General features: G+C 40.2%; 1 protein-coding gene across 50 annotated transcripts in view; it reads left to right on the forward strand.

Annotated features, from left to right (window-relative positions):
• CEP295 (centrosomal protein 295) overlaps positions 1-21,091 on the forward strand; it is a 52,140-nt gene that overhangs the window by 13,492 nt on the left and 17,557 nt on the right. For 6 of the 50 annotated variants that reach the window (XM_084975675.1, XM_084975677.1, XM_084975679.1 and 3 more), the window contains exons 7-15: positions 1,950-2,090; positions 6,158-6,341; positions 7,128-7,295; positions 9,288-9,509; positions 13,358-13,450; positions 13,604-13,707; positions 15,444-15,581; positions 15,979-16,076; positions 16,354-19,825. In XM_084975675.1, coding sequence (XP_084831801.1) covers positions 1,950-2,090; positions 6,158-6,341; positions 7,128-7,295; positions 9,288-9,509; positions 13,358-13,450; positions 13,604-13,707; positions 15,444-15,581; positions 15,979-16,076; positions 16,354-19,825 — 4,620 coding nt within the window. Of the gene's footprint in view, positions 1-1,949; positions 2,091-6,157; positions 6,342-7,127; positions 7,296-9,287; positions 9,510-13,357; positions 13,451-13,603; positions 13,708-15,427; positions 15,582-15,978; positions 16,077-16,353; positions 19,826-21,091 lie in introns of all 50 variants that reach the window. The other 44 variants (XM_084975697.1, XM_084975699.1, XM_084975700.1 and 41 more) reach the window with 20 other exon arrangements.

Consider the following 21,091-nt stretch of genomic DNA (forward strand, 5'->3'; position numbering starts at 1 on the left):
CACTGAGTGAGGCCAGGGATTGAACCTTCATCTTCATGGACACTGTGTTGGGCTCTTAAGCCACTGAGCCACAATAGGAACTCCCAATCTCTGCATTTTCGTCTGCATCTGAGCTCATTTCACATGCACAGTAATATAGCATCTTGCGTGGAGTAGAATAATAGGATCTTTGCAGCAGGTATTATGTAAAAAGTTCTCGCACTCCTGGAATACATTTTAGTTATTCCTTCAGCTGCTTTCTCCAAATAAGCTATTTTCATTTTGTTCAGTCAGCCTTTTAACATTTAATAAAAGTTGCCTATTCTATTTTGTTTGAATATCTTGATAAAGTGGTTCTAAAACCTCTTATATGTTATAAAATTTGTCTTTGATCTAAGAAGATGATGAAAGTGACCTGCTATATTCCTCCTTAGAGCCAGTTAGTCTCTAAATTTGTTTTGTGCTACATTTATGTTCTATATATACAGCTAAACAAAGCTTTGCATGCTTGAAATTTCTAAATTACTCATGCCCTTCATCATGCTTCTTTTGTCACTGACAGTTACATAGCACTTGTTAAAATGGATTTTTCATTCCTAGAAATACTTTTCCAATCAGACTCTCTCTGTTGTTTGCTGTAAGACCCAAAAACTCTGCAGACAAATTCAACTTACTATGCTATCGCACTTTAAAAAGATTTCTGTCTGTATGGCTGATGGAGAAGATGCAGAAGTAGCATGTATAATAGTGTCGCTTACTGTTCTGTGCACTGCAGATTATAATTCACAGAAAAGATTTTTCAGAAATATGTTTTCTGAAAAGAATTTTGCTTGGGATTTGCAGCTTTTGCAAATTTCACATACTGAGTTTAGATGCTGAAAATGGAATTAACAATTATTTCAACCAGATTTTTGTTTAAATTTTTAATTGCATTGACACAAATTTTTAAGGGATGGTCTTCTAAAGCATTCTTGTAAAGCAGTCAGCATAAAACTTGTTTGATGTACCTAATTTTTCTCTAACCCTTTATTTTCTTGATATTCAGTGTTATACATATTAATACACTAAGTAATTCTGTAGAGACTCTAATTTTGATTTAATTTAGTCTTTGTTATTTAGATTTGCATAAATATTAGCTCAAAAGGGATATAATATTTTCATACACTTGTTTGGCTAGGGTACTTTCTTATTTAATACATTAAACTGTCTGTCTCTACCTATTTTTCTTATTATTTAAGAGTTCTAAATAATTTTAGATATATAGTTAATAGCTTTCATGGTCATAATTGTTTCACTTGACTAATAGAATATCAGCACATAAAATATAAAAAAGTTTTACTTAATGTTACATTTAGAACGATTATAAATACTTGAAAGTGAATGTTTGGGAATAGTAAATCCAAGTTATGTCCCCCCTTCCCCCTGTTCAATACTGTTATGTTAATGAGATGATGGGTTACTATACAACATAATCATTGATTATGCAGAAGTTCTAGGAAGTCAGAAGTTATATTAACATAGGCATTGTGGTGATTTGGCATTCCTGAGACTGAAGCCAAGCAGCAGATTTTGGCTGATGTAGAAGATGCAAACCAAAGACAAATCTTAGTACCTCCCCAAATGGCTTACTTGACCTTCCATGTTTGTTGTTTCTTAACTTAGCTTTGTGAATGTTTACCTTTCAACAGTGTTGTTGGAATAGAATTTTTTTTTAACAAAAAATGATGGAGGAATGTATTTGGATGAGCATAGTGTACTCTGCTTTGAAATGAACAACTTGTAAAACTTGAGACTAACAATTTGACTTTTTTCCTACATATGCTGTTGCTGATTATGGGTGTTTAAAAATATAACTCTTGTTATCATTGGATTTCATAAGTAGAAAAACACGATTTTAAGGTTGTTTTGTCTTTTAGTTATCACTTTGTTTTGGACTCTGTTTGTCTAAAATGTTATTAATTGACTGCTAGCCAGATCCTCATTTGGCTGCTGAAGAAGAAGCTAAAAGATTGCAAGAACTACAGAAACAAGCAGCAGAAGAGAGAATGGAACAGTCTGAGAAAGCACATGTACGGGGCTTCCAGGCAATGAAAAAGATCCATTTGGCTCAAGTAAGAATTAAATTCAGGCTGTGACCACTACTTATAGCCTTAGCAATGACACTTTAGGACTAACCAATAGTGAGCAGGCTTAAAAGAGTGAGATGTGAAAAATGGGAAAATACTGTCTCTGATTCATGTCATCAGGTTTCCCTCTTGCTTTTGCCTCTTGTTTCAAATTCAGGTTGGGTAAATAAACTGTTCTCACTTTCCTTCTAAAATTTTTACTAATAATGAATGTATTAAAAGTTTAATATTTTAATCAGCCCCAAAATAGCCTAAGAAGAAATTAATCACTTTTCTAATTTAATTATTTGAAATGCATTTGCACTCTGCAAATTTTAAGATTTGAGTCATTAAATATTTATTGAGCAAAGCACTTGTTGGCTTTGCAGAATATTGATTCAAAGGTAGAGTCATGATCCTTTGCTGTCAGGGAGCTTTGAAAAAGTGATTGTTGCGGAGCTGTAACATATGTATCATGAAAATTGGCTTTGGAGTTAAGGCTTTACCTCTGTCATGCTTATTGTTCTCCGTTTATTCTTGAAGCATAGCATAAAAATGATGCATCTTTTTAGAAGTCTGATTTTATTTTCTGAATTTGACTAATGCATTTGGATTAAACACTCATCTGAAGAATGGGTTTTTAAGTACTTCTGTGGGAATTAAATGCCTTAAAGTTCATTTCTGGGAGTTTTTATTGTGGCGCAGTGGTTAACGAATCCGACTAGGAACCATGAGGTTGCAGGTTCCATCCCTGGCCTTGCTCAGTGGGTTAAGGATCCAGCGTTGCCGTGAGCTGTGGTATAGGTTGCAGACTTGGCTCAGATCCCTCATTGCTGTGGCTCTGGTGTAGGCTGGCGGCTACAGCTCTGATTAGACCCCTAGCCTGGGAGCCTCCATATGCCGTGGGAGTAGCCCTAGAAAAGGCAAAAAGACAAAAAAAAAAAAGTTCATTTCTAAAGCTTGACCTGTATTATGACCTTTAAGTTTTTAATAAACTAGGAGTAACTTATGACTAAAATAACTGAATCTATGGATTTTTTTTTGTCATTTACTTATATATATTCTTTTTTCTACTGTACAGCATGGTGACCCAGTTACACATACATGTATACATTCTTTTTTCTCACATTACGTGTTCCATCATAAGTGACTAGACAGAGTTCCCAGTGCTACATAGCAGGATCCCATTGCTGATTCATCCCGAAGGCAACATCCTGCATCTATTTACCCCAAGCTCCCAGTCGCTCCCACTCCCTCCCCTTCCCCCTCTGTAACCACAAGTCTATTCTCCAAGTCCATGATTTTCTTTTCTGTGGAAAGGTTCCTTTGTGCCATATATTAGATTCCAGATGTAAGTGATATCATATGGTATTTGTCTTTCTCGTTCTGACTTATTTCACTCAGAGTCTCTAGTTCCATCCAGAATGTCTGGATTATTACCAGTAATTTTCATCTAAGGTTTTAAACTTGAGGGAAAAAACATGTGAAAAAAGCAGGTGCAAACTAAGCACATTCTTCCATAAGTCATAGTATTTATTGGTTAAGAAAGTGTACTCCAGGTTGGAGTTCCCGTCGTGGCGCAGTGGTTAACGAATCCGACTAGGAACCGTGAGGTTGCGGGTTCGATCCCTGCCCTTGCTCAGTGGGTTAACGATCCGGCGTTACCGTGAGCTGTGGTGTAGGTTGCAGACGCAGCTCGGATCCCGCGTTGCTGTGGCTCTGGCGTAGGCCAGTGGCTACAGCTCCGATTCGACCCCTAGCCTGGGAACCTCCATATGCCACGGGAGCGGCCCAAAGAAATAGCAAAAAGCCAAAAAAAAAAAAAAAAGAAAGAAAGAAAGTGTACTCCAGGAGTTCCTATTGTGGCATGGTGGTTAATGAATCCGACTAGGAACCATGAGGTTGCGGGTTCGATCCCTGCCCTCGCTTAGTGGATTAAGGATCCGGCGTTGCCACGAGCTGTGGTGTAGGTTGCAGACGCGGCTCGGGTCCCGGGTTGCTGTGGCTCTGGTGTAGGCCAGTGGCTACAACTCTGATTTGACCCCTAGCCTGGGAACCTCCATATGCCACGAGAGCGGCCCTAGAAAAGGTAAAAAGACAAAAAAAAAGTGTACTCCAGGGTCAGTCTTCCTGGATTTTCTTCCCTTCTTCACTACTTAGCTCTTTGATCACAGGCAAGATACCTAACCCCTCTGAGCTCTGTTTCGTCATCTGTTTTATGAGAGTTAAATAAGTTTAGTAAAGGCCTTAGAGTTGCTAGAATTTCATAAGCTCACAGTAAATATCAGTGGTCATGGTAGTTGTTATAAATAATTCGGGTAGAGCCAGAAATAGTATGCTTATTCAACTAATTTTGAAGTTAATTTAGTGAGATGATTTGAATCTTAATATAAGTGCAATGAATTCGTTCACAATTTCTTTCTTTCTTTTATTTTTTATTTATTTATTTATTTATTTATTTTTTTGCTTTTTAGGGCCACATCTGCGGCATATGGAAGTTCCCAGGCTAGTGGTCGAATCAGAGCTATAGCTGCCAGCCTACGCCACAGCTACAGCAACGTGGCATCCAGGCCACATCTGTGACCTACACTGCAGCTCACAGCAACACTGGATCCCCAACCCACTGAGTGAGACCAAGGATCAAACCTGCATCCTCACGGATTCATTTCTGCTGCACTATAACAGGAACTCCATTTGATTATCTTTTAGGACCTGACAAAACATTTACAAATAAGTGGTGTATTATCCAGATGAGAAAACATTTACAAATAAGTGGTGTATTATCACTTGACAGAAACTTTCTATACAGGCTCTCTGCCTTTCTCTAGACTGTCTCTTACACACGAATGGTCAGCAAAACCATACAGAGCCTTTTTGCTCAGACCCTGTTGTGCCCTGGGATCGTTTTTCCTGCTAGTGTCTATTGTATTTGGCCTCTACCTGCCTCTCCACCTTGCTCTTTTTTCCCTGAGCATCCTTGCCCTCCATACCCTATCTGTAACAAACAGTGTCCTCTCCCTGACTGCCCAGGCCATCATCTCCATACTTCTGTGCTGGAGTTGTTATTTCTTTCTTTTTTTTTTTTTTTTTTTTTGTCTTTTTAGGGCCCCACCCACAGCATATGGAGGTTCCCAGGCAAGGGGTCCAGTCAGAGCTGTAGCTGCCAGCCTACACCACAGCCACAGCAACACCATATCCGAGCCACATCTGCAACCTACACCACAGCTCACGGCAATGCCAGCTCCTTAACCCACTGAGTGAGGCCAGGCATCGAACCCGCAACCTCATGTTTCCTAGTCAGATTCGTTAACCACTGCGCCATGACGGGAACTCCTGGAGCTGTTATTTCTTACTTGTATTCCTTCACCCACTTATCTTTGGCTGAGTCCTTATCCCAGGGGGAAAGAGGTCTTCCCTTATCCCCTCTCCTTATCCTCCTCCACCAAAATTAGGTTAGATAACCTCACTAAAACATTGCGCTTAAACTTTCATATTTGCCAGAGTCTTTAAGCTTAAAAGAGATGCGTACAGATCCCCTTTAATCTAGGGGACTCGTAAGAGTGTGAAGTTAAGCCATGGTCACTCTGGGTCGTGGTGCCTACCTGAGACAGGTATCTGCTGCTGGCTACGTGGAGAACTGTAACAAAGTACATTGCAGGAGCTGTGGCAGCTTACGTTGAAGGTAGCTTCATGACTTCCCAAAGAAGATCTGTGCCTGGCAGACACTTTTGAAGCTTTGTGGCCTAACCAGAACCATCTTCTCCTAGTACTGACTGCGTAATACAGTTGACCCTTGAACCACATGGGTTTGAGCTGTGTGAGTCCACTGATACCTGCATATTTTTCAGTAGCATGTACTATGGTACTGCGTGGGCCACGGTTAGTGGAATCCACGGTTGTGCGGGAACCACAGATACGGAAAGCCAGCTCTAATCACTGTCTTCTTACATTTGAACAAAGTGTAGAGGGAACTCCAGTCCCTATTCTTCATGATTTCTCCACTTTCCCCTCACTATTAATGTTCTAGCCAAAGTTTGTGATCAGTTGTTAATTAATTGTCTTTATTCTTGAAGAATCAGGAGAAACTAATGAAAGAACTCAAACAGCTACAGCAAGAGGACCTGGCACGCAGGAGACAGACAGTAGCACGAATGCCACCACATCTAGTTGAACTTCCATACAAACGCAATGAGATGAAAGAAGACTGGCAGAGAGAGCTGGAATTTGCCTTTGAAGACATGTACAATGCAGACAGAAGTAAGATATTTTCAGTACACTTTCAAAAATGCTTTTAAATGTTTTGGTGGGGAAATACATTTGTCTTGATGAAGCAGTCTTTATTTTGGAATGAGTTCTTAGTTTTGGAGTTCCCGTCATGGCTCAGCAGTAATGAACCCGACTAGTATCCATGAGGATGTGGGTTCGTTCCCTGGCCTTGCTCAGTGAGTTAAGGATCCGGCGTTGCCGTGAGCTGTGTGTAGGTGGCAGACGCAGTTCAGATGCCATGTTGCTATGGCTGTGGTGTAGGCCAGCTGCTGAAGTTCCAATTTGACCCCTAGCCTGGGAACTTCCATATGCCGAGAGTTCGACCCTAAAAAGACAAACAAAAAATAAATGAAAAGAGTTCTCAGTTTGAAAGAGGGTCTCATATTTTAGACTTAGAAACTGATGGTCCTTAAAATCTTACGCTCAAGTTAAAATCTCAAGTTAAAATCAGAGTTCCTGTCGTGGCACAGTGGTTAACAAATCTGACTAGGAACCATGAGGTTGCAGGTTCGATCCCTGGCCTCGCTCAGTGGGTTAAGGATCCGGTGTTGCTGTGGTGTAGGTCACAGACGCGACTTGGATCCCGCATGGCTGTGGCTCTGGCGTAGGCCGGCAGCTACAGCTCCGATTCGACCCCTAGCCTGGGAATCTCCATCTGCCGCAGGAGCAGCCCTAGAAAAGGCAAAAAAGACCCCCCAAAAAAAAAAAAAAAAAAATCGAGTTAAAATCTTATGCTTGTTTTGGAATGTAAACATGTCTCTTTATTTCTTTATTGAGAAGTGAAAGGAAACCTGATTTTGCACCTTGAACCAGAGCCTTTGCCCGTTGTGACTGATCAGATTCAAGATGAAGAACTGGACCTCTCAATGGAACAAGGAAGTTCAGCAGAGACTGAAAATATTCCAGTGACAAAAGCTGAAACAATATGTTCTAGTGAAGCAGACGGTAAAAACTCCTGAGCTGAACATGGGTTTAAACTGTGTATTTGAAATATTGCTGTATTTCATAGAAAAAAATGCTAATCGTTTGCCAACAGTTAGGAAAGTTTGTTTTTTTAAGAGCAAGCAATGACTAATTTAATGGGAGTATTGGGAGGAAGAAATTGTTTTCAGATTTCTGTCACTAAAAATCCTTTTCCATATACATAGGAGGAATGTTTTTTGTCTTTTTGGTTTTTTTTTTTTTTTTTTTGCCATTTCTTGGGCCTATCTCGCTGCATGTGGAGGTTCCTAGGCTAGGGGTCGAATTGGAGCCATAGCTGCTGGCCTACACCAGAGCCACAGCAAGGAGGGATCCGAGCCGCGTCTGCAACCTACACCACAGCTCATGGCAACGCCAGATCCTTAACCCACTGAACAAGGCCAGGGATCAAACCCGCAACCTCATGGTTCCTAGTTGGATTCGTTAACCACTGAGCCACCACGGGAACTCCAGGAGGAATGTTATTTTATTTGTATATGCTTATAGTCTGAAGATTTTTAGGTTAAGTCAGATGCTCAATTTTAAATTCATTTGAATGTAGCTGTTTTTTTACTTTGATCACATCACTTGAAGAGATCCTATTGTGTTAATTATTGCGAGGCACTTCATGTACAGTGATGAATAGCACAAACTAAGATCTCTTTTAAACGTCATCTCTGTATCCACCATTCTGAACTTTTTCACTTAGCTGTCAAACAGGTATTTAAACTCAATGTCTAACAATAAATTTATCATCTTCTCTTGCCTACTGAAACCTTATCCCACACCAGCGCCATGAAAAGTACCTCTCAAAAGATAAAGGTGTCTCTTTTACCCCACATCTTCTTAGAGACCAACTCTTCATTTTGACCTCTTTTTTCCCCATACCTATGAGTATTGTCTTTGTTCAAAACCACTCAGTCTTTCTTTTCATCTTCACCCTACACTGGATAAGTAGCCCTTTGGGATTCCAATTTTTATGTAGGTCTCCTCTTAGACTCCTTGTAAGGACTCTAGGCTTTATCCCTGTCTCCTGTGCCCACACTGCTGTCCAAAGTATAAGGTTACTGTGGTTTGGCATAAACATCAGAAAATAGTTTCAGGCCTCACTTGCCCTGAATTCCCCTTTAAACTTCATTCTGGCCTCTGCAGAATCTTTTATTTTCTTGCAAACTTTACAGCACATATTTTGAATGTTAGTCTTACCCACACATTAATTCAGAGAGATGCCTTCTGTCATCATTTAGCAAGCAGAATAAACATCTTCTTGGTACATTTTTAAGCTTGAAGTTTATGTTGCATGCCTTTTATTGAAAAATAGAGTTGACCCATAGACACTGAGGGGTTAGGTGTGCCAACTCTCCGTGCATTTGAAAGTCTGCTTATAAATTACACTCGGTCCTCCGTGTCTGATGGTCCACATTTGTGGATTCAGGCAGCCTGGATCATGTAGTACTATGGTACGTATTTATTAGGAAAAATCCCCAAATAAGTGGACATGTGCTGTTCAAATGCACGTTGTTCAAGGGTCAGCTGTAGTTGAATTTTGGTGAATTTATTTAAGTTGAAAAAATTACTGATTTTAACCAGTGACTGTTGTGGTAACTAAGTGTAAAAGTAGAATAATTTACCTGGTATATAATAGATGCTGAGGAGTTCCTGTTGTGGTGCAGTGGAAACGAATTTGACTAAGAACCATGAGGTTGCGGGTTTGATCCCTGGTCTTGCTCAGTGGGTTAAGGATGCGGCGTTGCCATGAGTGGTGGTATAGGTTGCAGACGCTGCTCGGATCCCGCCTTGCTGTGGCTGTGGTGTAGGCTGGCAGCTGTTGCTCTGATTTGAATCCTAGCCTGGGAATCTCCATATGCCACGGGTTCAGCCCTAAAAAGCAAAATAATAATAATAATAATAATAATAAAATTAAAATTTTAAAAATATAATAGCTGCTGAATAAGTTTTTTTTTTTTTTCCTTTTAGTTCCTGTGGCAATGAAAACCCACCAGATTCCTTCAAAAATTCTTTTTAAAAAATTGTTAAATAAGATCCGAAGCCAAAAATCTCTCTGGACAATTAAATCCATGTCTGAGGAGGAAAGTGAAATGATTACAACTGTTAGTGAAACTGAAAGTAAAGCTCTGACAATTGAAACAGGAGCAACTGTGAGCGAAGACGGAACATTATCCTCTGGGCAGGAACAAGGTAGTTCTCTATAATTCTAAGTTCTTTAAAAGCATGCTCATTTCTGAAAAATCAAATAATACAAATCAAAAGAAAGAACATGTTGTAAAGCCCATAATGCTGCTACTTAAATGCAGTAAATGTTAGAAACCTCAGTGAATCTCCTTCCAAGGTGCTTATAGAGTAGTAGAATTATTCATACACACACACACCTATGAATGAATGAAAATATGTATATATTCCAATGAAACTGATGAATCAGAACTAACCAGTTCCCTACTGAGAGACATTTAAGCTGTTTCTAATTTTTCTTGTTATTTCTTGTGTTGCAGTGAACATCCTTTTAGCAAAGTCTTTGTGCACGTCTTTATAATCTTAGGAACAAAGAAAAGGATTCCTTAATCAAAGGATATGAACGTGTTAATAGCATTAGAGTGTATTGTGTGTTTATTTTACATTCACATCAGAGATTTTGTTTCTTTATTTATTTTTTTATTAACTTTTTTTTTCTTTTTATGGCTGCACCTGTGGCATATGGAAGTTCCCAGGCTAGGGGTTGAATTAGCTGCAGCTGCCAACCTGTGCCAAAGCCACAGCAACGCCAGATCTTTAACCCGCTGAGCAAGGCCAGGGATCAAACCTGTGTCCTCCAGGATACTAGTCAGATTCTTAACCGGCTGAGCCACAATAGGAACTCCTATTTGTTAATTTTAAAGAAATGTTTTTGGTCGATAAATAGGCTATTTATTTCTAGGAGTTCCCCAGTGACTCAGTGGGCTAAGGACTTGGCATTGTCATGGCCATGGCTTAGGTTTGATCCCTAGCCTAGGAACTTCCATGTACTGCAGGTGTAGGCAAAAAAAAGGACAAAACAAAAGATATTTCTAGGAGCTCTCGTCATGGCTCAGCAGTTAGTGAACCCAACTACCACCCATGAGGACGCGGGTTCGATCCCTGGCCTCTCATTGGGTTAAGGATCCAGTGTTGCCGTGAGCTGTGGAGTAGGTCCCAGATGCAGCTTGGATCCTGCGTTGCTGTGGCTCTGGCATAGGCTGGCGGCTACAGCTCCAGTTGGACCCCCAGCCTGGAAACCTCCATATGCTTCAGGTGTGGCCCTAAAAAGACAAAACAAACAAATAAACAAAAAAGATAATTCTAAAAGTTAAGAGATCAAACCAGTAGTATTCCTTTGAATTATATACTCACAAATGAGAATTTGATTTTTTTTTTCTTAGTTTTATCTTCTGGATTTTTTTAAAAAATGTAATTGGATTGTATGGAAATGTTTTGCTGTCAGGCTTCTGAAAGAAGTGACTTGTTCGTATTTAAATTTTGGATTTAATCCTAGTATAACAGGACACCTTCTGGAAATATTTTCTTCACTTGATCTCTTGACACCACCTTCTTTCGGTTTTCCTACCTCATTGACTCCTCCTTCATGGTTTTCTTTGCTTCATATTCTCATCTCTACAACCACTAGTTATTGTCCCCAGAACTTGTTTCTCAGATCTTATCTCTTTGTGTTAATACTTCCCAGTTGATCTCTAATGTCTGGACTTTTATATTACCATCCATATACTGATAACTTCCAAGTATGTCTTCTTAGGCTTGGCCTCTTCTTTGAACCCCACTTATCTCTGTTTGACGTCTTGCCTTGTATATCACATCTTAAACTTCTCGAGAACTGAATTCTTTTTTTCTTTATAGGGCCGCACTCACGGCATATGAAAGTTCCCAGGCTAGGGGTTGAATTGGAGCTACAGTGGCCGGCCTCTGCCACAGCCACAGCAATTGAGGCTGAACTGTGTCTGTGACCTACACTACAGCTGACAGTAACTCTAGGTCCCCAACCCACTGAGCAAGGCCAGGGATGGAACCTGCATCCTCATGGATACTAGTCAGATTCATTTCCGCTGCACTGCAATGGGAACTCCTGGAACTGAATTCTTGATATCTCCTCCAACCCTATACCTGCTTTTCCTATAATCGTCAACATTTCAATAAGTGGCAATAAAGTTCTCTTGCTTAAGCCAAAAAGCTTGTCATTCTTGTTCCTTTCTTCTATGTCCTACATCCAAACCATCAGCAAAAATCCTGTTGGTCCTTCCCTCAAAATGTATCCAGAGCACCATCATTTCTCAACCACCTACCATCCTGGTTTAAGTGGTGTTCATTCTCTAGTGTAGATTCTTGCAGTAGCCTTCTAACTGGTCTTCTGTCCACACTTTTGTTCCTTCCTGCCATAGTCTATTTACAGAATCATCCTGTTAAAACACATTAGCTCATGTCATTCCTCTCAGGGGATCCTGTCAACAATTAGTGATTTTCCTCGGTGAAAACCGAAGTGATTACAGTGGCATTAAAGCTTTACACGATCTGTGCACACACCCCTCCCCACTACTCCTCTCACCCTCATTTCTCTGGCTTCATTTTCTACCACGTATTCCTCCCCAACCACTGCGCCATAGGTATCGGCTTTCTCACTGTTCCTCAGACACAGCAAATATAAATCACATGGTCTTTGCAATTGCTGGTCCTTTGTGTGCATGTGGGTGAGCCAGAAAAATTTCTAAGAACGCAAGTGTATCTGAGCATATGACCCAGTGATCCCACTCTTGGGCATATGTCTGGACAAAACTTTCCTTGAAAAAGACACATACACCCGCATGTTCATTGCCGCACTATTCAGTTGCCAAGACATGGAAACAACCTAAATGTCCATTGACAGATGATTGGATTTGGAAGATGTGATACACACACACACACACACACACACACACACACACACACACACAATGGAATACTACTCAGCCATAAAAAAGAATGAAATAATGCCATTTGCAGCAACATGGATGGAACTAGAAACTCTCATCCTGAGTGAAGTAAGTCAGAAAGAGAAAGAAAAACACCATATGATATCACTTATATCGAGAATCTAATATATGGCACAAATGAACCTTTCCACAGAAAAGAAACTCATGGGCTTGGAGAACAGACTTGTGGTTGCCAAGGGGAAGAGGGAGGGAGTGGGATGGATTGGGAGTTTGGGGTTCATAGATTGAAACTATTGCCTTTGGAATGAATGAGCAATGAGATCCTGCTGTATAACACTGGGAACTATATCTAGTCACTTATGATGGCATGATAATGTGAGAAAAAAGAATGTATACATGTATGTGTAACTGGGTCACCTTGCTGTAGAGTAGAAAATTGACAGAACACTGTAAACCAGTTCTAATGGAAAAAATAAAAATCATTATAAAATTTAAAGAAATAAATAAATATGTCAGGAATATATTTAGGAGTTCCTGACGTGGCTCAGTGATAACAAACCCTGCTAGGATCCATGAGGATGCAGGTTCAGTCCCTGGCCTCGCTCAGTGGGTTAAGAATCTGGCATTGACCTGAGCTGTGGTGTGGGTCACAAACATGGCTTGGCTCCTGCGTTCCTGTGGCTGTGGTGTAGACTGGCCGCTGTAGTTCTGATTCAGTCCCTAGCCTGGGAATTTCTGTATGCCGCAAGTGTGGCCCTAAAAAGCTATTTTCTTTAGCTTCCTTTTTTACACTTTGTGCCTTGCGTATTCTTTTCATGCTTCCCATTGTGTTTGAAACTCTGTCAGCCTACCTTTTAAGTCACTTTTCCTTCATTTTTCCTTTTCGTTTACAATTTTAGTCTTAACATTTATCTTCTTATATTAGGCCTAAGTTTACTGGATAAAGTATGTGGTCTGGAAGGTAGCTGGATCTTAATTACAGAAGACATTCTGGTGGACCAAGATTGAATTGTTAATCCGAATGTAGATTTTTTTATTATGTTGTTCACTTTTAAGTTTGATGGTGGTAATATGTTCATAATATATCTATTACAGTTGTTGAAAGTGACATGCTTACGGTTGACTCTGGACCACTTACTAGTGAAGATAAACCACTTACTTCTAATACAGACTCTGAAAAGGAACAAGGTATTTCTTTTTATCACATCCTCAAATTAAACTTGCTTAACTCTTCAGATATTTTTCCTAATAAAATTAAACGTAAAAAATGAAAAGAGGGCATTACAGTGATATCAAATTCTGAATTATTGAAACTCATTTTTGCTTTGGGGATTCTTTTAGAAGTGAATGAAACTCGGCCTATCACAGCTGTAGCTCAGAGTTCAGTTCTACTTCATCCTCATGAAGAAGCAGCCAGAATTAGAATGGCAGCAAGGCAGAGACAGGTAATTTGAAATGTTTATTTTTAAAGGTTTCTTTCTTCCCTAGGTACTATAGTTTTGTTTGACCAGTGAAATTTGTCTTAACATCTGGCTACTTTTGATACCATTTCTTCTACCTTGTCTGACACATTCATTTTACAGAAAGCACTTTATCTTCAGTTGTAGTGCTCACATGACCCATATTGTGTTCTGCTTTGTATTTTGTACTCTGGTATGTAAATATCTTCCCTATAAAATTTATCAGTTTTTTTAAAGGCAAGACTGTCTTTTTTAAAATTTCATTTGTCCTACATAGTTTCTGGTACAAAGCCTTAGATACAGTAAGTACTCAAAAAATATATGTTGAATAATGAGTGCCTGTCATAATATTAAACATTCAGCTGGACTCCATAATCCCCAAAGTTTTTTGAAAAATAGTATTTCAGGAGAAAAATTTAAAATTTATCTTCCGTAACTAGAATATTGGTTCCTTCTACTTTAATGAAAGATTTTCTTAACACAAGTTACCTTGAAAGAGGCTAAGTATTACTAAGCCAGTCAGTTTATAGTCATAGTTTTATAAAAAGAACAGCTGGCAAGTGACAGTTCTATGAGCGAGTATTTCTTCTCAAATAAATGTTTCCCAATCAGTATTCTAAAGCAGTATTGTCCAATAGAACTTTCCGCAGTACTAGAAATGTTCCATGTCTCTGTCCAGTATGCTAGCTGCTAGCTGCATGGGCTGTTGAATATTGAAATATATTAAATATATTTATAGGAGCTGAATTTTAAATTTTGTTTGTTTTGGATTGATTTAAACTGTAGTAGTTACATGTAGCTAGTAACTACTATGCTAATAGTGTAAACAACTAACTGGTGAAATTCAGTGGCTCCTGTGAGTGAGGGAGAGGAAGGAAGAGGCGACAGGAACTCAGCTGTAGCCGCTTTTGCCTGATTAGGAACAGGTAATGCCATACCGAGACATAGTTTATTTTGAAAACAAGCTCATTCTTCGTTATTGCTAGTGAAAGTGTTCCTCTTAATAAAACTTCACATATATTCCCTTTTCTGTTTATTCAGTAAATGTTTATTATCTGTGTTCTAAGGACGACTAGACGTCGGGTTTAGCAGGCAACCAGAAAGACTAGTCCCTGCCCTCATGAACCTTGCCGTTACTCTAACATATGTTCTTATTTCTTGGATGGGTGGGGGTATAATCTTAGAGTTGTGACACATACAATTTTATGTGTCTTCCCTCTGCCTTTGTCTTCCCATCTGTTTCATGCCTGACGGTAAAGACAGAGTGTTGTTCACTGTGCTATTATTTGGCTTCTAGATAACTGCACCCTTTTATGAGCATGCCTGAGAAATCAGAGTGTTGTGGGAGGCCTTGATATTTAATTTCTTAAGCATTATTCTTACTGAGAACAATGTACAATGAGAGATGGGAACACAAAATGTGCTACCTCTCTTGAAGTAGTTCTTCAGTGGTGTTCGAGGTTTCCCCGTGCTCCTAAGAAATGGAACAGTCAGTATGTTTGTTCCCCTCCTGCCCCGTTTTACTTCTCTCCCTTCTCCTTTTCCCATCTCTTGCTCCCTTCCTCCCTCTGGCAGGAGCAAGAACAATAAAACACCACCATTTTCTTCTGGATAATTGGTACTCTTGGTGATGAGACCTGTTTCTTTTCATTGTAATGCATGTAAACTTATCTTTTGTTTGAGTTTATTGTTAATAGAGCAATAGTATTTTTGTTACTTAGATAATGGAAATAGAAGAACAGAAGCAAAAGCAGTTGGAATTACTTGAAAAAATTGAACAACAGAAGTTAAGATTAGAAACTGATTGCTTCAGGGCTCAGCTGGAAGAAGAGAAAAGGAAAAAAACTCAACAGCCTGGGGTAGGATACAGAAATCTCATCCCTGCATAGATTGTTGGAGGATAAGGAAATAAGAGCAGCCTTAGCACCCAGAAAAGAAAAATGCATTTCTACTTTGATAATTTAAACAAATATTATGTGTGTGTATAATTTTATATATAAAGTAAGTTTATGCAAACCTAATGACTTTTCTTTCTAGAGGGTACTAATATATGTGGCCATGATTTGTATGCAGTGTGTATGTTGAGCTCTTGGACTTGACACTAAAGAAGGAGAGAGGTAGATTACTTCCTTTCTTAATAACGAAAGTGTCAGTCTTTTTTATAAAACATAAAGCTATATGGAAGTTGGCAATTATAGAACTTTTTGTAAAATACTTTAGTACTCGTTTCTGGATGTGCCATTTATCTTTTCTTAGGTTGGCACTGTTCCAGCATCATGCACCATAAGTTCTGATGAAGATAATCACAGGCAGATGATCCGTAATTATCAACAACAGCTTTTACAGCAAAACAGGTATTAGTCAGGCTGCAATTTATATGTGATGGTGTGTGTGCCTACATTTTCAGGATTTTTTTGTTTGGTTTATGTGGAGATCTCATCGGGATTCCCTTTAGAACTGTGGCCTGGAGATTTCTCATAGAGCAGTGTTAATAACACTGTTCCATTTCTGCCTTGATTGCGGCCACCCCCGATTGCTCTTTGTTGAATTGAATGTATAAACACTGGAGAATATGGGGCATCTTTTTTTTTTTTTTATCAAAAAAGAATAATGTTTCTTTGTTTCGGATAGGATTCACAAACAATCTGTTGAAACAGCCAGGAAACGATTACTCGAATATCAGACTATGTTAAAAGGAAAGTACCCATGTGTATCAGCTGCACCGTGGATACCTGGTTCTGTTACATCAGCACCACCACAGAAAGCTGAACCACCTGCTGTTGCATCAGAGCATGAGGATCAAGCTTGGAGACCCACGTTGAGTCCTAACAAACATCAACCCATGCAACCCGTACAGATCTCCAAATTAGAACCAGATTTTCAGGTTCTAAGACAACACTGCTTTCCACGAAGACAGGCAGAAACAACCGAAACAATCACTTCAGATGTTTTAGCCAAGCAAGCTTTGGAATCACGAGAACAGCCAAAGCAACTCTCACAGACTGAAACACAACAGAGAGACTCCAAACTGGTCCCTGAAGACTCTCATACACTTACAAGGGCTTTCGCCTATGATAAGCCACTGATATTACAGGAGGATAAAGAAAGAGCGGAAATACCTAAGGCAACAACTTTTCAAACTTTAGACTCCCAGCCAGTGTTCTCAGAGAGCAAGGAAAGAACAGCTTCCAAGGTAATTGAACCTTCTTCATTCCTACCACTGGTAGCTGAGCATTCTTTTAGTTCTCTACCTACTAAAGTTGAGTCTGGAAAAATCCAGGAACCCTTTTCAACTGTGAGCAAAAACACAGTTTCTGTAAGCCATTCTGTAATTGGCCAAATGCAAGATAAGTCTTTGCAATGCTTGGAGAATATCACAGCCCAGCAAGGTAAATTGAAAGCTCTCCAAGAACAGTTAGACCTACAGAAGGAAGTTCTTCGGTCAAGACAGGAAGCTCAGGAACAATTGCTTTTGTGCAAACAGAAAGAATTGGAAGGGCAAACTGGCCTCTCTATATTCCTTCCGTTGCTTCCTCTGGATTCGTTTGTTTCACTGCCTTCTACCAAAGCTGAATTAGGGAGATTCCAAGAATCTTCTCCAACCAAGAAAGAGACTGCAGCTTCCTCAGGGCATCCTGTGGTCCCACAACTTCAGGATGGGCTTAATTTTAAATTTCCGCAAGAACGGTTAAATATTCAGACGGACAGCCTTCAGGGGAGGCGGGAAGCCCAGGAAGTGTCATGTGTCCATAAGCAGAGTGAATTAGGTGGAAGAGTATGGGCTGAGCAGACTGAGTCCCCTTCTCCCCCATCTCAGCTAACTCAGCATACCTTTGCTTCACTGCCTTCTGCTGGGACTCAATCTGGAAAAATCCTGGAGCAGTATTCATCTAAGAGTGAGAAGGAATGTCTCTCAGGCCCGTCTGAAATCCCAAAATCTCAGGATGGGTCTTCGAGTTTCCTACAGCAGTTCCTACCTTTACGTGATAGTCTGAAGTTGCTCCAAGAACAGCTGACTGCACAGAGGGATGCTCTTCAGGCCAGGCATGAAGCCCAGGCGGAATTACTTTTCCATCAACAAAGGGATTTGGGAGACACTAAGTCTGCGCAGCTGAGTTCCTCATTCCCACCAATGGTCGCTCACCATTCAGTTGCTTCACAAGCTTCTGCTAGAACTGAGCCTAGAAGAGTTGAGAATTTCTGTTTCTCCGAGGAGAGTGTTATTCCCTCAAGTCATCCAGTAATACCAACATTTCAGACTGAGTCTCCCAGTTTTGCACAGCTGAGCTTGCCACAGAGAGAAAATTTAACAGCACTCCAAGATCAGTCACACATTCAGAGAGTAATACTTGGTGCCAGACAGGAAACTCAGGAATTTGTACACAAAGAAAGTGAATTAGAAAAAAACAGTTTTTCTGAACAGACTGGCCCCTCCATATCTCTGTCACAGGGAACTGAATCTGAAAGGTTCCGGGAATTTATGTCAATCAAGAGTGACCGTGCAGTTCCCTTAAGCCATTGGAAGATCCCAAGATTTCAGGAAAGACATCTGGGATTGTCACAACATATACAACCTCGCCAAGATAATTTGGAAGGATGCCAAGAATGGTTAGACACAGAAGACGAGGCCCATCATTTTAGCCAGAAAACACAAGGGGATGTGTCTTCTGAACACACCGGCCCCTCATTCCTCTCCCAGTTGGGACAGCTTTCCTTGACTTTGTTGCCTTCTGCTGAATCTCTTCCCACCCAGGAGCTTCTCTCAGCAGAGAGTGGAAGTAGAATTCCCTCCAGCCACTTTCAGATCCCACAGTTGCGGGATAGGCTTTTGAAGATATCACAGCTTATCCAGCCTCAACAAGATAACTTGAGGGCACTTCAAGAACAGTTAGCTACCCAGAGGGAAGCCATCATGCAAGCTCGACAGGAAGCTCGGGAGGAACTGCATGTGCATAAACAGAGTGAGTGGAAGGGAAGACTACCCCCAGAGCAGGCCGGCCCCTCTTCCTCCCTGTCCCTGGTCATACAGCATCCTTTTGCTCCATTACCTCTTCACGAAGCTGGAAGAATCCGAGAACCTTGTTCAGCTAAGAGTGATAATACAGTCTCCTCAAGTCATTCTGATAGGCCAAGATTGCTGGATAGGCTTTTAGGTTTACCACAGCCTGTTGAACCTCAGCAAGATCATCCAGCTACGTTTCAACAAGAACACTTGGCTGCACACACAGACTCCCTTCCATGTAGCAAGAAAACCCAGAAAGAGTTGGTTTTGCCCAGACAATATAAATTTGAGGAAGAGTCATCTGAGCCTTTCATCCAACCTCACCATGGTGATTTGAAGGAACTTCAGCAGCAGTTAGATTTACAGACGAAAGCCGCTCAATCTAGACAGGACCTCCGAGAAGAACTGCTTTTGCAAAGACTAAGCAAGTTGGAGAAAAGGGTCTCATCTGAGCAGGCCAGCGCCTCTTCATCCTTATCACAGGTTGCAGTGTCTGTTGCTGACTCTGAAAAAATCCAAAAGTCTTTTCTGACCGGAAGTGACAATACTCTTCCCTCAAGTCACCCTGAGATTCCAGGATCACAGGACAGGCTTTTGAGTTTAGCCCAGGCTAGTCTACCTTGGCAAGATCATGTGTCAGCACAGTTGGGTTTACGGAGGGAAGAGCTGCATGTTAATGAAAAAGCCCAGGAAGAACTGCTTTTAAACAAACAAACAAAGCTGACTGAAGGTGAATCTTCTGAGCACACTGTTCCCTCCTTGTTTCCACCCATGGGAAAAGAGCATTCATTTAGTCCACTACCTTTTGCTGAAGTAAAACCTAAAAACATTTGTGAATTCTATTCAGCAAAGAATGAACATGCAACTTCCTCAAGTGCTTCTATGAGCCCAAGACTTCAAGATAGATTTTTGAGTTTTTCACAACCTACCTTAGCTCAGCAAGATAGTTTGGGACTTCACAAGCAGTTAGAGCTACAAAGAGAAGTTCTGCATAATAGCCAAAAAGCCCAAGAAGAATTGCTTGTACAGAGACAGATAGCATTGCAGCAGCAGATACAGAAACATCAAGAGACTTTGAAGCATTTCTTTAAAGACAGTCAGGTATATATCAAAACTTGAAAAGAATTAAACATTGGTGATAAACCCAGCTGAGCCAAGCTAAATATTTGGTTTAATCCTAGACTGAAATAAGTTCTTAGTTATTGACAATAAGTGGTTTGTTTTGTTTTGGTTTTGGCATTGCCTGCGACATGTGGAAGTTCCTGGGCTAGGGACTGAACTCATGCCATAGCAGCGACTCAGGCCACTGCAGCAACAATACCAGATGCTTAACCTGCAGCACCACAAAGAGAACTCTGAGAATAAGTGGTTTGACCTTAACTGTGCTCGAATTTTCTACCTTAATGTAGAAATTGAAACATAAAAATTGATCTACCTTGCATGGTGTTTATGAGGATAATAATTATTTGAAGCCCAACTAATTTCAATCAGTAGTTTGATACAGCTAACTCAAATGTTATTAAAACTGTAGGCTATCATTTGAAGTTTGTCGTAAAGGGTTTTGAGCTTACCACAAGAAGATTAAATTGTAAATAACTAGTTAGCAAAATTTCCCTCTGGCAAATAGAAGACTTTGTGCTTTCTGTATAGCACTTTGTTGACATTTGTATAGAATCAAAATCAGTACCATCTTTTCAAGTGACAATATTAATACCTGTTCTAAAAGTGGTGTGATTTTAGCCTGATAGATAGCTGGACCTGCTGCTTGTCACTGAATTACTGAGAGGACTCTGGCATGGTCTAGTTTCTGTATATGGAAGACAGTTTATTTTCCAAAATATGAAAGTGTCCATTTATTTTAAAAGGCTATTTACTAAATTTACGTTAGCCTAGAGAGAATTCCACAAATCCTTTGATGGTCAGGAGAGAGAAGCTGGAGTTGAGTTCACAAGGAACTTGAGTTCTGGGGATTTACTGGTCATTTTAAGGAAAAATAATGGGGAAAGAAAAGCCAAGTGGGATACCGAAGTATAATCTCTTGTTGAAAAGTGGAGTGGAGGCTAAGTTTTTAGGTCCAAGGCTCTGATTGGTTGTACTTTTCAGTGGAATTATTACCCTTTCATTATTAGAAGCCTCATGTTTAATCCAGAGATAAGGTTGTAATAATGTGGTTGAAAGACCTCTTTATTTGGTTGAGGTTCTTTTTTTTGTCTTTTTGCCTTTGCTAGGGTTGCTTCCCGCAGCATATGGAGCTTCCCAGGCTAGGGGTTGAATCGGAGCTGTAGTCACCAGCCTACGCCAGAGCCACAGCAACGCGGGATCCGAGCCATGTCTGCAACCTACACCACAGCTCACAGCAATGCTGGA

This window comes from Sus scrofa, chromosome 9, assembly GCF_054392235.1.
Source record: "Sus scrofa isolate SSC_HxYL_T2T_F1_AM1 chromosome 9, Sscrofa_HxYL_maternal_Yorkshire_Landrace_v2.0, whole genome shotgun sequence".
NCBI lineage: Eukaryota > Metazoa > Chordata > Mammalia > Artiodactyla > Suidae > Sus > Sus scrofa.